Source organism: Ruditapes philippinarum, unplaced genomic scaffold (assembly GCF_026571515.1).
Source record: "Ruditapes philippinarum isolate M1 unplaced genomic scaffold, ASM2657151v2 ctg1880_1_1_1_1, whole genome shotgun sequence".
Lineage (NCBI taxonomy): Eukaryota > Metazoa > Mollusca > Bivalvia > Venerida > Veneridae > Ruditapes > Ruditapes philippinarum.
Window position 1 is genome coordinate 24,526 of NW_026864922.1, and position 14,486 is coordinate 39,011.

Here is a 14,486-nt window from a genome sequence, read left to right on the forward strand (position 1 = left end):
CAAAGTCTGAAGAAATATATGACTAGATACCGGATTCTGTTCCTTACAAGCAAAGCACAAAATATCTTTTAGAAACTAATCTACTTGTAGTATGGACCGGAATAAAAATCACCTACCTGTCCTCCCAACAAATAATCCTCCATCTTTAAAATTCTATACTGTAACCGAAAAAGGCGATACTGTAACACGTTCCCTACGGTGTTATAGTCATGATCAACATCCATACCAAATATGAAGACTGTGGGTCAAAGGAATGTTAAATTAATGGGTGTACAAACTTTTTGAAGTCAAAGTCCCTATGACCTTGACCTTTGATCCAGTGACCTCAAAATCAAAAGGGGTCATTTACTAATCATGATCAACATCCATGCCAAATATGAAGTCTGTGGGTCAAAGGAATCTAAAGTTATTGGGCAGACAAACTTTTTGAAGTCAAAGTCCCTGTGACCTTGACCTTTGACCTGGTGACCTCAAAATCAATAGGGGTCATCTACTAATCATGACTAACCTCCATGCCAAATATGAAGACTATGGGTCAAAGGAATCTTAAGTAATTGGGCGGACAAGCTTTTTGAAGTCAACGCCCCTGTGACCTTGACCTGGTGACCTCAAAATCAATAGGGGTCATCTACTAATCATGACTAACCTCCATGCCAAATATGAAGACTAAGGGTCAAAGGAATCTTAAGTTATTGGGTGGACAAGAAAAAACCGACGGACAGCCGGACGGCCGGACAAGCTGATTCCAGTATACCCCCTTACAACTTTGTTGTGCGGGGGTATAAAAAAGTTATGATCCAGGTACAAGTTTTCGGACGGCAAAGGCAACGGCAACGCCGACCTGACTATAACAATACCTCTCCTTTTTTTTTCAACAAAAAAAAAGTTGAGCTAAAAATGGAACTAAAAAATTAGTCAGGCTGTTATATTTATAAGAAAAAACTCAAAATATACCCCTAGCATGAAGACTGTACTCAAAATGTACCCCAAGAATAAGACTGTACTCAAAATGTACCCCAGCATAAAGACTGTAGTCAAAAAGTACACCAAGAATGAAGACTATACTCAAAATGTACCCCAAGAATGAACACTGTACTCAAAATGTACCCCAAGAAATAAGGAATGTACTCAAAACGTACCCCAGCAAAAAGACTGTACTCAAAATATACCCCAAGAATGAAGAATGTACTCAAAATGTACCCCCAGCATGAAGACTGTGCACAAAATGTACCCCAAGCATGAAGACTGTACTCAAAATATACCTCTAGCATGAAGACTATACTCAAAATGTACCTCTAGCATAAAGACTGTTCTCAAAATATACCCTCAGCATGAAGACTGTACTCAAAATGTACCCCCAGCATGAATACTGTACTCAAAATGTACCCCCAGCATGAAAACTGTGCTTAAAATATACCCCCAGCATATTTAAGACTGTACTCAAAATGTACCCCAGCATATTTAAGACTGTACTCAAAATGTATCCCAAGCATGAAGACTGTACTTAAAATATCCACCCAGCATGCATTAAGTCTGTACTTAAAATGAAGACTATGCACATTATGTACCCCCAGCAAGAATACAGTACTTAAAATGCACCCTGAGCATGAAGACTGTATTCAAAATGTACTTAAAAAGAATTAGTACAACAAAGCTCTTGTACTCTAAGCTGCTTGATACACTTTAAAACAATATTGCCTCAAATAAAATAATATTGCCTCAAAATAAAACAATATTCAAAAAGTTCAAAAACTGTTTCCAAAATCATAATCCTGAAATACATATATCTCTTTAAATAACACATTTTTCACTTTCTCCATTCAGAAAACATGTTCTAACGTTTCCTCAAAAAACATATTTTCCAAGCTTCAAGTTAACCTTGCATCATACAGCAAAAAACTTGTTTTGATCAAATTCACATTATTCTAGTATCCCCCTACATGAAACAAATCCGGCATTCCATTTAATAAACAAGATTATTTTAGTTGTATAAAACATTGTGTCAGAACATGTTTACATGATTTAAGTAGCTTTAAAACAATGCTTGGATCAACTCTAATTACAACCCTATATAAACATGATAAAGATTATATATCAATTACAAAAGATTGTTCAATATTCAAGTATGTTTGTTTCTTTTTTAATATAACTATTGATCTATGAAGGATACAAGAAAAATTGGCTAAATTGATCAGATAGGGATTTCAACATCAAAATTTTAATACACAATACTCTGCATAAATTTCTTTGTTTAATCTTTTCACCCCCCAATTTTAATAATGTAATTATCTGACTTAATTTGTATGATAAGATTGGGATTTCAATATCAAAATTTGTATAAACAAGCAATTATCATAGTATTGCAAGCAATCCATAAGTCCCCTACCGGTAAGAGCCAAAGCAACATTTTGAAGGGCCATTGGCCATTCACTAAATAGGTTCCTATTTTAAGTAAATTTGTTGAAAAAGTTCTTTAAAAGTGATCACAGGAAACAGTTTTTATGTACAGACAGACGGACTGAAGGACACTCTAAAGTTATTTTTTAAACATCCCTGTTATCAAAATATAACATTTTTAAAATCCTATCATGATTGAAGAAGTTGGAGTAAAAATTACCAATTTCTCAAAAAAAGTTTAAGTTAAAAAGGGGCATAATTCTGGAAATAGTCTTGCTAGAGTATTGAACACTCATAAATGTTGAGTGACAATAAGAAACATTTATATGAAGTTTGAAGTAGATACATTCAGAAAAAGAAGTTATTAAAGAAAACAATGATTTTTTCATGAAATTTTAAGTTCAAGGGAGGTAATTCTGATAATTTTTGTGCTAGAGTTGTAAACCTTGTCACATATGATGTGGTTAATGACAATCAACTTAATATTTAAAGTTTGAAGAAAATACCATAAGAACTAAAGAACTTATAGTGAAAAAACTTAAAAACTAGAATCAGAAATCTTGAAATTCAGTCTATTTGTTGCCATAGCAACCTGAATTTTCAACATAGGAAGATAAGAAAAGGATGTGCATAATTTCCATACTGCCATCTACCCATATGTCAAATTCATAAACATATTTTCAGTACTTTTTGTGTTATCACTGGATCCAGGTTATGTGTAAAATTTGCCATATTTTCAGTCTATTTGTTGCCATAGCAACCAGAATTTTCAAACATAAGAAGAAAAGAAAAAGACGTGCATAATCTCCATACTGCCATCTATCCATATATCAAGTTTCATAAACATATTTTCAGTACTTTTTGCGTTATCGCGGGATCCAGGTTATGTGTAAAATTTGCCATATTTTCAGTCTATTTGTTGCCATAGCAACCAGAATTTTCAACATAGGAAGAAAAGAAAAAGACGTGCATAATCTCCATACTGCCATCTATCCATATATCAAGTTTCATTAAAATATTTTCAGTACTTTTTGCGTTATCGCGGGATCCAGTTTTGTGGACAGATTGACGGACAGACAGACAGACAGACGGACGGTAAACCTAAAGTCCCCTCCGGTAAACCGGTAGGGGACTAAAAAGAACTTATAGTGAAAAAACTTAAAAACTAGAATCAGAAATCTTGATATTCACTCTATTTGTTGCCATAACAACCTGAATTTTCAACATAGGAAGATAAGAAAAAGGATGTGCATAATTTCCATACTGCCATCTACTCATATGTCAAGTTTTTTATAAACATATTTACAGTTCTTTTTGTGTTATCACTGGATCCAGGTTATGTGTAAAATTTGCCATACTTTCAGTCTATTTGTTGCCATAGCAACCAGAATTTTCAACATAAGAAGAAAAGAAAAAGATGTGCATAATCTCCATACTGCCATCTGTTCATATATCAAGTTTCATAAAAAATATTTTCAGTACTTTTTGCGTTATCGCGGGATCCAGGTTATGTGTAAAATTTGCCATATTTTCAGTCTATTTGTTGCCATAGCAACCAGAATTTTCAACATAGGAAGAAAAGAAAAAGACGTGCATAATCTCCATACTGCCATCTATCCATATATCAAGTTTCATAAAAATATTTTCAGTACTTTTTGCGTTATTGCGGGATCCAGTTTTGTGGACGGACGGACGGACTGACGGACAGACGGATAGAGGGTAAACCTAAAGTCCCCTCCGGTAAACCGGTAGGGGACTAACAAGACTACTTTAAACTATTATCTTAACCTTTCCAACCCTAGTTTTAGAAATGGACTTGCCTGGCTTTGAAACTGGCACTCAGTCCATTGATCAGATAGGGATTTCTATATCAAACTTTTTATAAACACCACCACTTGAAACCATCAATTTAACCTTTCCAACCCTAGTTTAAGTAATGGACTTTTCAGGCTTTGAAACAATGTCAATTGATAAAAAAATATGGATTTTGATAACAAAAAATTCCAAACTTTAGATAATTATATTCATTTGAAATGTACTAATAGAGTTTGTTAAAAATGAAGATTTCAAAATCAAAATTTTTTTAATTCAACTCTCTACCTTAATCAACTGTATTCATCTTTTCACCCTTGATTTTAGTAATGGAATTATCCTACTCTGAAATTAGCATTGTCCACTGATTGTCCATTTATAGAAATGGGGATTTCAACTTAAGAATTTTATAATTTGACAGCAATATATGCTATATTTCACTTTTAAAAGTTTATTATAACCTTTTTCCCATGCTTGGCCTTTAAACTTTGTCAGCTCTGAATTTTGGCACTTTACCAGGGCTCGAATTTAACACTTGCAAACTCACAAAATGCTACTTGAAAAATGATTTTGCGAGTTAGATTTATGTCAACTCGCAATTTTTTGCCAGTTAAAGAAAAATTTGAGAACGCTCGTCAGGAAAATGCGAAATATAAATGGGGCGTAATATTCGCAGGTAGCCGAGTTATAAACTATGCACGCACTTGCTGTCTGGTTTACATTTTCTATACCTTAACCTCGCTTAAAAAAGTACACAAATTTAAACCAGTCCAAATGTAATTTTGTTCGTGTAAATCAAGCGTGATCGGAATAAAATGTCTAAACGAACTTCTTCCCACTTACTGAAGCAAATGTGTCTTCCGATAACAATACTCTGAGTACAGAAGATGATTCACAGTCTATGAAAAGAAAGACAATCAGACCTTCAGTTAAAACGGTTTAAAATTGGGAGAAAGAACTGCATGTCAGTCTTACGTACCTCCATTTGCTTGCTATAATCCAACTTTTTTATCTCCAACTTCAAATGAATCACTTCCTTCTTCAGATTCTCTACTTCAGTTTGCCATGTTTTCAAAGTATGCTTATCAATTTCAGTTCTTTCCATCTCTTCTCTTCTCCATTTCTTTATTTCAGATTCTTTTTCCAACCCCATCTTTTCCAACTCTTTCTTCAGTCTGTTAACTTCATCTGTTTTCTGTTCAAGCTGTGCAGATTTATCAACAAGTTCTTTTTCTAACTTTTCACAAGTTTGCTTTAAAATTTTTTCAATTTCCTCCATTTTCTTCATATTTGTCTTATGTTCTGACTTCAAACTTTCAATAACCTGGTCCTTTTTTGTTAACACAGACTCTTTCTCCTTAAATGCTTGTTCTTTTTTACTTAAATACAACTCCTTATCAATAATCACTTTCTTCAATTTTTCAATCTCGTTCACTTTTTCTTTGTCCAATTTTTCTAGATCATTCACCTTTGTCTTCAACTTCAACTCAAACCTTTCCTCAGCTGCCTTCATCTTATCACAATGTTCAGTCTCCAATTTCTGTACCATAAGTTTCCGTTCATTATCACAAGTTTCTCGTATATTCTCTTTAAGTTTATTCTGTTTCTCGTTAAATTCTCGTGCCAATTCTTCTTTAACATTCTTTATCTCCACCTCCTTTTGTTTGGCCCAGTTTTCTTCTGCCCTTAATACTGATAATTCTGTTTCTTTTTTCATTGCATCTGTGACCTGATTTAAAAATAAAAGTATATTAATAATTATTGGTCCGTAACCATCCATTGGAAACTTATAGTGTATCCTCTAAGATTTCAAAAGATTTTCCCTGTTGCCTCTCAACCGAGGAATCATGGGTTTGTTTGTTTTGGGTTTTATGTCACATCGACACAGTATAGGTCATATCGCAACATTCCAGCTTTACTGGTGGACGAAGACCTCAGGTGCCCTTCCATGCATTATTTCAGGCACGCACAGGCACCTGAGTAAAACCATCGACTTTCCGTAAGCTAGCTGGATAGCTTCCTCACATGAAAGAATCCAAAGTCCCTGTCGGAATTTGAACCCACAGCGGAGAGGGGCAAGTGGTTTGAAGTCAATGACCTAAACCACTCGGCCAGGGACGCCACCAGGATCATGGGTTTGAGCCCTACTGAGGCCATAACTATGGTTCTTATGACACTAGGGCCCTGTGTTCTCAAACTAAAGATTAGGAAAGATCATAGAAAGTCCCAAGTGTATCCCAAGTCCTACGATTTATGACAAATTATATTTTCAATTTCAGTTGAAGTTTTATTTTCAAAATCTTTTATTTAATTCATTCTCCCGAGAAAAGTTACAAAATACAATAAGTAAACTCTATGGTTTATTCAAATGAGATTCAAACTTTCACAAAAATCAAGATAAAATAAATATGTTTCTCTTTAATTACCTTCTTTCTTTTTAATAAAATCAAATGACTTTCGAAGGGTTCACAAAAATCAACATAAAATAAAAATGTTTCATTTTTTTTCTTTTTTCATTCCTTTCACATAAATGACATTGTAGTTCTTCTCACCTGTTGTATATAGGATTCAAGTTGTCCCTGCCATTCTGTATGAATATTTAATATTTTGTCCCTTTCTTCACACATCTTCGCATATTCCTTTTGCGTAGATTTTAATTCCTCCCTGTTAACAGAAAAATAACATATGTTATAACAATTAAATATCAAACCTAAAAACACAATAAAAATCTTACATTCACATGTCAAATTTCAATTTGGACGCAACTGTTCATCATTTTTTTAAGCAAACACTGCAGACAAAGATCAAACAGCACTGAAGTAAATGGTGATCTTGTTCTGCAATGGTTGAATGGATAGAATGATAGAATCAGTTGCCCCCAGGAGGCTAATGGTTTCAATGTATAGGGCGCAAATTATGCAAACTCAGATAATTACCTAACAGAATATTTTGGAATACAGACTTAATGTAGTAAGCATGCTTTGAAGCTGCCGTACTGAAATCTTGTCAAATTTTGACATCACAGTGGAAAACATCCTCTCTTGGGACGAAATTTGTTTTAACAAGATCTGTTCATAAGACAGAGCACTCCGTGCTTCACTTTTAATGGCACAACTGTCAACAGTTAAGGGACCTGAGCCCATTCAAGGTTATGGGACCTTAGCCCATTCAGAGTTATGGGACTGGAGCCCATCTTGAAAGGTAATCGCATCACACAAGTGTGTTATGTTTCAACCCTTTCCCTTCAGTAGTTTTGGAGATATGAACTTGCAAGCAAATACACCAGTTTTAAAGCAATGCGAACGCCTGTGTGAGAACAATAGCTCTCCTTTACTCCTCCAATAGACAAGCTTTAAACATGTTTACAAAAACTGTCAAAACAAAGCAAGAGTGGTTTCAGGATTATAACAATAATACCGGTCAACAATCAATATCTACAAATTCACTAGGATTCATAATTCTTTAAGTGTGTTTTTTTTTTTCAAATTGGTCTATATGCCAATATCGAACTTATCACGGCAGGTTATCAACCTAACTGGCTTTTACTGGATAACTAACCAGTAATTACCAGTTTCTGAAATATTTCTGTAGCTTCTGAAACAGCGGTAGTAGACAAATAACCACTAGACTCAATGAGCATGATCAATTGTCCAACAGAAAAAAAACTGTCAAACCAATCAGGGCCAAAAAACCCTTCTTTGTAGAGGCCGAATATAGGCTGCTTCCCCAACCAAACTAGCCTCTTTTTTTCCCCAGTTTGGTCCTCAAAATTCCCCAGTCTTTTGACATTTCCCATAGAATTAAGAATAAAGTTAAATAATGGTGTTGAATTAAGGTCTTTTACTGCCTTATTTGTATTTCCCAGTGTTTTTTTGCTTTTCTATTTTGAAGACCTTGTTAAAAGTTTGTGTTAATTTTGAGACCCCTTTTCCCAAAGTATGCCAAAATCATGCATATTTTCCCCAAGAAAAAGGCTGAGGCCCCTTCCCCAAAAATGGTGTTTTGGCCCTGCCAATGTGTGGCGGCATGGCTGAGTGGTTAACGTGTCCGTATGGGTTCAAACCCGTCAGAGGCAAGTCATTGTTTCCTTAAGCAAGAAACTTTACATTCATTGCTCAGTACTGGTTGGTTCAAGGAATAGATTAGAAAGTGTGTCTATAAGCTTATAGCTTCCTACACAATCAAACTAAAATAAATTCTGTATAAACCGAACCTCATAGAGAAATTTCGCCTTGCCTTAGTATCGAACAGGAAAACTGTGAATATCAAATACAATTCTTTCCCTATCGAGTTATTCAGGCGGAATCAAATATAAAGCATTTCTAACACATCTCTTACCTGAGTTTATTACATTCAGATTCGTAATTAGTGATGATATCTAATCGTTCAGCATCAAACGATAACTTCAGTTCTTCCATGAGTTTGTTTTTTGACGTCTCAGCAACCTGTTCACTGGCTCTGTGTGCCCTAGAGAATATATACAACAAAATCATCTCTTTGTTTAGACTATGTATGAATCTTTTTGCACTGGAGAAAGTAGTAACAACATTTTTAATGTGTTTTGTATTGATGACCTTGGGTTTTTTTTCCCTGGGCCTATGAAGGGAGCCATGTGTGAGAAGTGATTGAAGGTGCTATGATTGCTGTATTAAGAACATCTGAAGAGGTCTCTAAGTATATACATTTTTAAAATGGTTGAATTCTCCTTGAGCTGGTGCCAGAGTGCAATTAGGACACCTTACTCTTACCCCTACAGTCCATGGACAGATTCATTCACACAGAGGCTGTGTATTTATCAATTTTGCAATCTTACCATCATTTTAATAAATTAAACAAAAGTTATATTTAAGAAGGATATTTATCGATATTTCATGGGTCACGGATGTTATTGATTACTCATGTAACGCTTTTTATAAAATTGAAATCAAAAATGACAAAATGTAAAATTATTTTACCTATACCTAAACACTCACCATTTACTCTTGGAGAGGCACAATTTTACTTCCAGTATCAAAAACTAGAACTATCACTAAATGTGATTAATACCCCCACAAGTCTGCTTCGGAAATGAGGATGTTACTAGTAACAGAATACCTTGTAAAAGAATTGAAACATAAAGTTATGGTTGTGGGCAATTAAAGATAATTGTGGTTCATGTATGTTGCATTTCCTTTCAATGTGGTTGGCCATTGATGAAGTTTAATTGAATTACTCTGTAATAAGTCCAGAAAGACAAAGAAAAAGAACAAAGGGCAATAACTCTATAAATACTGAAGATAGAATTATAGTTCTTGTGCACTGCACTTCCCCTTATTGTGCTTGACCATTGTATGAAGTTGTTTTGAATTCCAACCAGTATGTTTTAAGTTATGCTCCGATCAAGGAAAAGTATCAAAGGGCAGTAACTCTGTATTTTGTCAAAATGGAGTTATGGCTCTTATGCACTGCACTTCCTTTGAATGTCCTTGACAACTGTATGAAGTTGTACTGAATTCCAAACAGTAGTTTTCAAGTTATGCTCTGGACAAGGAAAAGTAACAAAGGGCAATAACTCTGTAATTAGTCAAGATGGAGTTATGGTTCTTGTGCACTGCACTTCTCCTTATTGTGCTTGACCATTGTATGAAGTTGTTTTGAATTCCAACCAGTAGTTTTCAAGTCATGCTCTGGACAAGGAAAAGTAACAAAGGGCAGTAACTCTGTAATTAGTCAAGATGGAGTTATGGTTTTTATGCACTGCACTTCCTCTCAATGTGCTTGACCATTGTATGAAGTTATAATGAATTCCAACAATAAGTCTTCAAGTTATGGTCCGGACAAAAGAAAGCAATGGAAAAGTAACAAAGGGCAATAACATTGTAATTAGTCAAGATGGAGTTATGGTTCTTGTGCACTGCACTTCCCCTTATTGTGCTTGACCATTGTATGAAGTTGTTTTGAATTCCAACCAGTAGTTTTAAAGTCATGCTCTGGACAATGAAAAGAAACAAAGGGCAGTAACTCTGTAATAAGTCAAAATGGAGTTATGGTTCTTGTGCACTGCACTTCCTCTCAATGTGCTGGACCATTGTATGAAGTTATAATGAATTCCAACAATTAGTCTTCAAGTTATGCTCCGGACAAAAAAAGAAGGCAATTGAAAAGCAACAAAGGGCAATAACTCTGTAATTACTTTAGATAGAGTTATGGTTCTTCTGCACTGCACTTCCTCTCAATGTGCTTGACCATTGTATGTAGTTATATTGAATTTCAACTATTAGTCTTCAAGTTATGCTCCGGACAAAAAAAGAAGGCAATTGAAAAGCAACAAAGGGCAATAACTCTGTAATTACTTTAGATAGAGTTATGGTTCTTGTGCACTGCACTTCCTCTCAATGTGCTTGACCATTGTATGTAGTTATATTGAATTTCAACTATTAGTCTTCAAGTTATGCTCCGGACAAAAAAAGAAGGCAATTGAAAAGCAACAAAGGGCAATAACTCTGTAATTACTTTAGATAGAGTTATGGTTCTTGTGCACTGCACTTCCCCTTATTGTGTTTGATAATTGTATGAAGTTGTTTTGAATTCCAACCAGTAGTTTTCAAGTTATGCCACGGACAAGGAAAAGTAACAAAGGGCAATAACTCTGTAATTAGTCAAGATAGAGTTATGTTTCTTATGCACTGCACTTCCTCTCAATGTGCTTGACCATTGTATGTAGTTATATTGAATTCCAACTATTAGTCTTCAAGTTATGCTCCGGACAAGGAAAATGCAAAGGACAAAAAAAAAAGAGCAATGGAAAAGCAACAAAGGGCAATAACTCTGTAATTAATTAGATAGAGTTATGGTTCTTGTGCACTGCACTTCCCCTTATTGTGTTTGACAATTGTATGAAGTTGTTTTGAATTCCAACCAGTAGTTTTCAAGTTATGCCCCGGACAAGGAAAAGTAACAAAGGGCAATAACTCTGTAATAAGTCAAGATAGAGTTATGGTTCTTGTGCACTGCACTTCCTCTCAATGTGCTTGACCATTGTATGTAGTTATATTGAATTCCAACCGTAAGTTTTCAAGTTATGCTCCGGACAAGGAAAATGCAACGGACGTCTGGACCGACCGGCCGCCCGACCGACCACCGGGTGACTCCTATATACCCCCCCAAACTTCATTTTTGGGGGTATAATAACACTATAAAATAACTACTTTAATAAAAAACTACACTGTAAAATAGCAACGTACCTCTCTACAGCTTCGCATTTATCTTTTTTCAAGTCAGATATCTGTTTACGGAACTCACGGTTCAACTCTGAGACATCGTTCAGTCTTTTCTGCAACTCCTGCAACAAGTACCCAATTAATGTAGTCTTACTGCATTGCTTGCCCGCAAAAAAAGTTATTCTGACATCGGCCAATATCGTAATAATTTGGTCATTTCGGGAATTTTTTTTTTTCCTCATAATCTTTGGTATTCAATGATTTTTAGCCGTTTATAACCAGAATTTAGGACATAATGATAAAGGTTGAGTGATTTTAAATAATCTAATGCCCAAGATTTTGAAAATTAATGTTTCATAAATAACCAAATGATATTTTAGCAGGAAAGCATTACAGAAAGACTAACTTAAATGACACAAGAGCCACAGCCGGGCGGGGGCAACGCTCGACTTTTTAATTTTTTCTAAACGCAAACATAGAAAGGTTTGAATATATATTAACGTTTCATTTTTATAAATTTAGTTGGTCTGTCTTGTCACATTAGTTTTGTTTATATATTTTGTATATATATATGTATAGAAACATAAAGCATATTTCTAAAAATAGCAACATTACGCAATTTCTTAAAATAGCAACAATGACGCGATTTCTAAAATAGCAACAATAACACAATTTCTAAAAATAGCAACAATAACGCAATTTCTAAAAATAGAAAAAACTAGAACTATCACTAAATGTGATTAATACCCCCACAAGACTGCTTCTGAAATGAGGATGTTACTTGTAACAGAATACCTTGTAAAAGAATTGAAATATAGAGTTATGGTTGTGGGCAATTAAAGATAATTGTGGTTCTTATATGTTGCATTTCCTTTCAATGTGGTTGGCCATTGATGAAGTTTAATTGAATTACTCTGTAATAAGTCCAGAAAGACAAAGAAAAGGAACAAAGGGCAATAACTCTATAAATACTGAAGATATTGTGCTTGACCATTGTATGAAGTTGTTTTGAATTCCAACCAGTATGTTTTAAGTTATGCTCCTGACAAGGAAAAGCATCAAAGGGCAGTAACTCTGTATTTTGTCAAAATGGAGTTATGGCTCTTGTGCACTGCACTTCCTTTTAATGTCCTTGACAACTGTATGAAGTTGTATTGAATTCCAAACAGTAGTTTTCAAGTTATGCTCTGGACAAGGAAAAGTAACAAAGGGCAATAACTCTGTAATTAGTCAAGATGGAGTTATGGTTCTTGTGCACTGCACTTTCTGTCAATGTGCTTGACCATTGTATGAAGTTATATTGAATTCCAACCATTAGTCTTCAAGTTATGGTCCGGACAAAAAAGGCAATGGAAAAGCAACAAAGGGCAATAACTCTGTAATTACTTTAGATGGAGTTATGGTTCTTGTGCACTGCACTTCCCCTTATTGTGTTTGACAATTGTATGAAGTTGTTTTGAATTCCAACCAGTAGTTTTCAAGTTATGCCCCGGACAAGGAAAAGTAACAAAGGGCAATAACTCTGTAATTAGTCAAGATAGAGTTATGGTTCTTATGCACTGCACTTCCTCTCAATGTGCTTGACCATTATATATAGTTATATTGAATTCAAACTATTAGTCTTAAAGTTATGGTCCGGACAAAAAAAAAGCAATGGAAAAGCAACAAAGGGCAATAACTCTGTAATTACTTTAGATAGAGTTATGGTTCTTGTGCACTGCACTTTCCCTTATTGTGTTTGGCAATTGTATGAAGTTGTTTTGAATTCCAACCAGTAGTTTTCAAGTTATGCCCCGGACAAGGAAAATTAACAAAGGGCAATAACTCTGTAATTAGTCAAGATAGAGTTATGGTTCTTGTGCACTGCACTTCCTCTCAATGTGCTTGACCATTGTTTGTAGTTATATTGAATTCAAACATTTAGTCTTCAAGTTATGGTCCGGACAAAAAAAAGCAATGGAAAAGCAACAAAGGGCAATAACTCTGTAATTACTGTAGGTAGAGTTATGGTTTTCAAGTTATGCTCCGGACAAGGAAAATGCAACGGACGTCTGGACCGACCGACCGACCGCCCGACCGACCGACCGACCACCGGCTGACTCCTATATACCCCCCCAAACTTCGTTTTTGGGGGTATAATGACGCAATTTCTAAAAATAGCAACAATGATGGAATTTTTAAAAATAAAAAAATGACGCAATTTCTAAAAATAGAAAAAATGACGCAATTTCTAAAAATAGAAACAATGACGCAATTTCTAAAAATAGCAATAATTTCTGAAAATAGCAAAAATGTTGCAATTTCTAAAAATAGAAAAAAATGACGAAATTTCTAAAAATAGCAATAAATTCTAAAAATAGCAACAATGACGCATTTTCTAAAAATAGCAAAAATGATGCAATTTCTAAAAATAGAAAAATGATGCAATTTCTGAAAATAGCAACAATGACGCAATTTCTAAAAATAGAAAAAATGACGCAATATTTCTAAATATTAAGAGGATATTTTTTCGTTTGCGTGAAATATGGAATATATTTTCACGAAACATGATAAAATGCCACATATTTTCACGAGCCGGTACGGCGAGTGAAAATATGTGGCATTTTATCATGTTGAGTGAAAATATATACCATATTTCCCGAAAAACGATAAAATAACCTTTTTATTTAATTTCATTATCAAAGAAAATGGTAACGAATCCCCTTGCTTGCTACCAACTGCAAATGTACAGCGCGCAGTAATTTATAAATGCGTAAGCACGCGCTGTTTGGCGCTACATTGTGAAGTCATGTAAACAACTCTTTAACATCTGTACAGCCTTCGTTACTGAATTAAAGATATTGGTGTTCGGATTAATTTTCTTAGTTAGACCATTTTCTATCATGCTCGATAGTTTTCAAAACAATATACAAGAAAAAGTTGTTTTGTATTTATCAGATTTTTCAAACAAAACGGCGAAAGAAGTCCCTTAAAATAAATATGAGTTTTGACTCCGCCCACTTTCATATTTATATTTCATATTTATTTTCTTAAAAATATGAAATATATTTGACTGATATAGCACCATATTTCATGGGT

General features: G+C 34.6%; 1 protein-coding gene across 2 annotated transcripts in view; it reads right to left on the reverse strand.

The window, feature by feature from the left end:
• LOC132727287 (uncharacterized) overlaps nucleotides 1-14,486 on the reverse strand; it is a 153,449-nt gene that overhangs the window by 24,488 nt on the left and 114,475 nt on the right. Inside the window, exon 28 of one of the 2 annotated variants that reach the window (XM_060712720.1) lies at nucleotides 9,098-11,530. The exons of the other annotated variant lie outside the window; for it this stretch is intronic. Coding sequence (XP_060568703.1) covers nucleotides 11,393-11,530 — 138 coding nt within the window. The 3' untranslated portion in view covers nucleotides 9,098-11,392. Of the gene's footprint in view, nucleotides 1-9,097; nucleotides 11,531-14,486 lie in introns of those variants that run through there. 2 annotated transcript variants of the gene reach the window in all.